At 35.1% G+C, this 4,472-nt stretch overlaps 1 protein-coding gene across 1 annotated transcript; it reads right to left on the bottom strand.

Annotated features, from left to right (window-relative positions):
• Positions 1–1,113: 1,113 nt before the first annotated feature.
• Positions 1,114–1,434, bottom strand: LOC115229719. Its single transcript, XM_029800028.1, has one exon. It carries the CDS (start codon positions 1,432–1,434, stop codon positions 1,114–1,116), a length of 321 nt encoding a protein of 106 aa, XP_029655888.1.
• Between the last annotated feature and the right edge of the window lie 3,038 nt (positions 1,435–4,472).

Below are 4,472 nucleotides of genomic sequence, written 5' to 3'. Positions count from 1 at the left end.
TTTAAATGTATCTCTCATTGTAATTTGTTGATACACACATTGCGCGGAATATATCAGAGTTTAAATATCTTCAATACTTGTAGGTAGGTTGTTTGTTGTATATTCGATCAATGATTTATTTATTATTTCGATTAACTCGTGATTTACATATTGAGACGGTATCTTCCTTGTCTGTTGCCTCGCATCGATTGTTTTAGAATTATTTGCATCAATTTGAATTAATAATTCCTCATGCACCTTGTTGTAAAGTGCCAAATCAGGGGAATTATTATTCGTTTTATTTTCATTTTTGGAAATTTCGCTTCTATTTCCGAAGACAGAAGCGAGTTTTTTTAATTCATATATTGATTTCTTTTTTCCAAATTTAGAATTAAAATATGTAGCAATGAGCGGCCAACCTCCTCTGGGGACTCGTTTAAGACGGTCTTTGACACAAATCAATAGAGATGACATCCATTCTCCAGGGTTGGAAGATTCGATTGACTCACAAATAGCTTTCATGGGAATCAAAGTTGAAGGGGTCTGTGGGGGTCCGTAATTGCAATTGCCCGAGGCATCAGGATGACCATGAACTGTCAGGTCCACACTTTCTTGAGTTCCATTTGTTAAAATTTCTGTGGATCCGTCCATGGGAATGACTTTTTCAGACTGCGAAAAACCAACCATCCGTACACCACAAGAACAATCTTTACAATTCAACAAACAATAAAATATTTTTATCGAAATCATAAATAAATCATTGATCGAATATAAAATTAATAATTAATCAAAATTGAGCTAAACTAGTAATTAGACGACTCTCAAATTTTTGCTTTCCGAGTTTCCCATGACTCCATTTTGATCTTCTCCTCCATGATCCTCAATCTCCTCCTGGGGCGTGCAGTCTCTAAGTCTCCTAAGGGACTTGCTGATCTTCATAGAGAAATTATATTTCCGCCAGTCTCTATTTACGGAATTTGCAGAGTCCAGAATTTCACTGAAGCCTTGTTTGTACTCGACAAACATGCTCTCCAGAGTGGCCTTCAACGTTACAGTCTGGATGTAAGAACGAACACGTTCTTCAATCCCGAGAAGCTCCATGTACTTGCGGTAGATTGTTGAGACGATTCCATCCTACGTAATGACAATTTGCACAAGCTTCACCTTAGCCTTGTGAATCAGTTGTAATTCACTAGCTAAAATGTCGTATTTGTGCAGTTTTTCTACTTCCACGCTCTTTAGGTTATCTATTGAAGTCACACCCACTTCAATAAGCCATATTAGGTTCTCTCTTTTGCCGTAGATGAAAATGTCGGGTTTTTTATATTGAATTTTCAGCTCTGTTAGAATTGTTGTATTTAGATCCATTAACAGCTTCCTGACAAATTTGTCAATTTCATCAAAAGCGAACGGTTTCAAATCCAAAAGGCCGATATAATAATTGTCACGCGCCATAACTGAAACGGGCGCCAGACGTGTAACAATTTGGCCTTGCATTTTAACCTTCAAATGTCATTTAATTGTTGTCTGCCGGTAACTATTATTTTTGCAAATGAGAATAGCTAATGCAGTCAAAGATGATAATGAATATAATGATATTCTTCAGTATTTACAACATGAGAAATTTTCAGAGCGATTGTCAAGAACGCAAAGATCAAGATTTTTACAAAAATGCAAGAATTTCATTTTAATCGGAGGCATTTTCCTATCTCATTTCAGGAACACTTTATTTTAATGAAATAAATGGTGAAAATAAGCATGTAATTTGTTTGAATGATCACGAAACAATGAAATATCATTGTGATCGAATTCATTCTCAGTTTCACTTTGATAGAAAATGAAGATGGAATCGAAAAAACGGTTTTTTACTTTCAAATTAAAAAAATTTAAATAAATTGTTTTGAAATTATTTTTAATAAATCCCTGTACAAATTGAAAAATAGTAGATTGAAAGTATGTTGAGATAGTATCTGTATCAAAAATGCCGCGGCCGAAGGCCGCATAAGGGAATAGTAGCTATCTTAAAAATTTCGGCCGAAGGCCGTTAGGTAGGTAAGGCTTTATTTGATCAGAAAATCTCTTCTGTATTAACTTAAAAATAAATTTAAAGGAACTTCAGCTATTGTCCAAATAAGAGAATGATAACAAACTTAAAGATTTTAAACTACATTTTTAAAATTAAAGTAGACTAGGCCTTTATAATTCTTTAAGAATTTTCATTATTTCTATCATTTTATGTTCTAATTAAAAGGGAAACAATAACAAATTTTTAGAATGAATTCATTAAAATAAATATTATTTTTTTAAAGATAATTTATCAAATTTAATGGATAACCAATACTATTTTTTAAATAAATTTAAGTACATTATATGTTGTTCATTAGATGTTGTTGTTCATTAGATGTTTCAGTTATGGCGCGCCACATTATTTCAAAGTTTTGTTAATTTCTAATCAAGGTCATTATGCGGTTTTCTCAGGGTCAAAATGTTACACGTCTGGCGCCCGTTTCAGTTATGGCGCGCCACAATAATTGTGACCGGTTGAATACGAGCCCAGGTTGAATACGAGCCGTTAAACGAGCCGTCAAAGTGGCGTTATACGAGCCGTTAAATGGCGTGAATGCCGTTAAATCATATTAGGGTTAGGGTCAGGGTTAGGGTCAGGTTAGGGTCAGGGTCAGGGTAGGGTCAGGGTTAGGGTCAGGGTCAGGGTCAGGGTTAGGGTCAGGGTAGGGTCAGGGTTAGGGTTAGCGTCTGGGTTAGCGTCAGGGTCAGGGTTAGGGTTAGCGTCTGGGTTAGCGTCAGGGTCAGGGATTAGGGTCAGGATTAGGGTTAGGGTCTGTTTTCTTTAGTGTCTTTTTTATGATGAATATGTTTATAAATAACGTTGAAATCATTATAGTTAGAGTTAAAGTAAGATTAGAGTTAAAGTTGTTACAAACTTGTAATTTGCTAATGTTGCAATTTATAATATCAAAAATAAAAATAATTCACATTATAATTTGCAATGTTGTAAATAATTTTACTATTTTAAAGCAAACATGGTTCAAATATAAAACATCATTTTTTCAAAATTTAAAGTTCAATCATTAGTTCGGAACGTTTGCCTTTATGTAATGGCCTTTTGATCGGTATATTAATTATCGATCTTTTTAACGGCTCGTATTCAACCGTATCTCATTATGAACCGGTCACAATAATTAACAAAGATAAAGCATGTTCATTAATTGCCTTAAACAAATTTACCGAATTTAGTTTCGTCTTAGACAATTTTTCGATACGTTGTTGAACCTCAATCCGTAAATTTTCTCTAAAACTTCTTTAACAACCTGACTAAACTTATTTTCCAATACACCGAAATAACGGTAACTATCCAGTCCATCCAGCAGTTTGGCATCTTTTCTCAATAAACAACTATTTGTTGCCGACTTCTCACAATTCTTTTCCAAACCCGATGCTTTAAAAAATAAATCCACGTCTTCCATCATACAGCCGAGTGTGACCTCATCTTTGGCGAGCAGTTTCAAATCATCAATAAACAAAAAATTGTTTTTAGAAAAAAGACTGAATTTTCTTGATCGGTACTGACTGATAAATTTGGGTATTTAGCTGACAACAATCTGCTCAACGGATCCAAAGTCAAAATAAACAACTGAGGAGACAGGGAATCTCCTTGGAATATTCCACGTTCTATGTTAACAATTCCTAGATGCTGCTTTCCTAACTTGAGGGAGACCTTCCAATTTGGAATTATTGACATTACAAACTTTGTTATCCATTCAGGAAGCCCGGAGTTTTTCAGAATCACTGCAAGGAATTCGTGATTGATTGAGTCAAAGGCTTTTTTTAGTCTACCCATGAAGAAAATAATTTGTACTCATGTGACCTGTTCACACAACAGTTAATAAGTGCTTGCTCCTTTGCACCTTGACAATGCCTCTTAGTGCCAAGTTGAAACTCAGAGATTAGACTGTATATTTCCATATACTCAGAAATTTTCTCATTTACACACTTTTTGACGAGTTTATAAAGGCACGGCATACAGGTAATTGGTCTGAAATCACTGCCTTCAGTGGAATTATCTTTTTTCGGAATAAGATAAGTTATTCCGATATAAAACCAACTCTGGGGTTGACTGCTTCCAGTAATGATATTTCTGATCTCATCAAATAGAAACTTATGTAGGGAGTCCAACTTTTTGATGAAGAAGTTGTAAACTCCATCGCAGCCAGGAGCTTTCCAGTTGGGAAGAAATTCGACGATCTTTAAATCAAGGTGTCATTATGTGACATGGTTTCTGTGACACCTATGGGCCGCGTAATACCTGACGTGACCTTGAAGCTTAACTTCAAAAAAAAAAACTTAATGTCAATATTGTAATAAAAAAATCGATTGAATTAATTAGTATGACCCTAGGATAGCGTGTGAATTTCCGCGGACAATTGCACACGAAATCCTCTGGAAGAGCCACGACGTCTCCCGCGGATCACCTG

Source organism: Octopus sinensis, unplaced genomic scaffold, assembly GCF_006345805.1.
Source record: "Octopus sinensis unplaced genomic scaffold, ASM634580v1 Contig13619, whole genome shotgun sequence".
Taxonomy (NCBI): domain Eukaryota; kingdom Metazoa; phylum Mollusca; class Cephalopoda; order Octopoda; family Octopodidae; genus Octopus; species Octopus sinensis.
This window is presented reverse-complemented; position numbering and strand designations above follow the sequence as displayed.

Excerpts from the sequence above, each read along its gene's own strand:
- LOC115229719 (XM_029800028.1), bottom strand. The coding sequence starts at position 1,434 with ATGGCGCGTGACAATTATTATATCGGCCTTTTGGATTTGAAACCGTTC.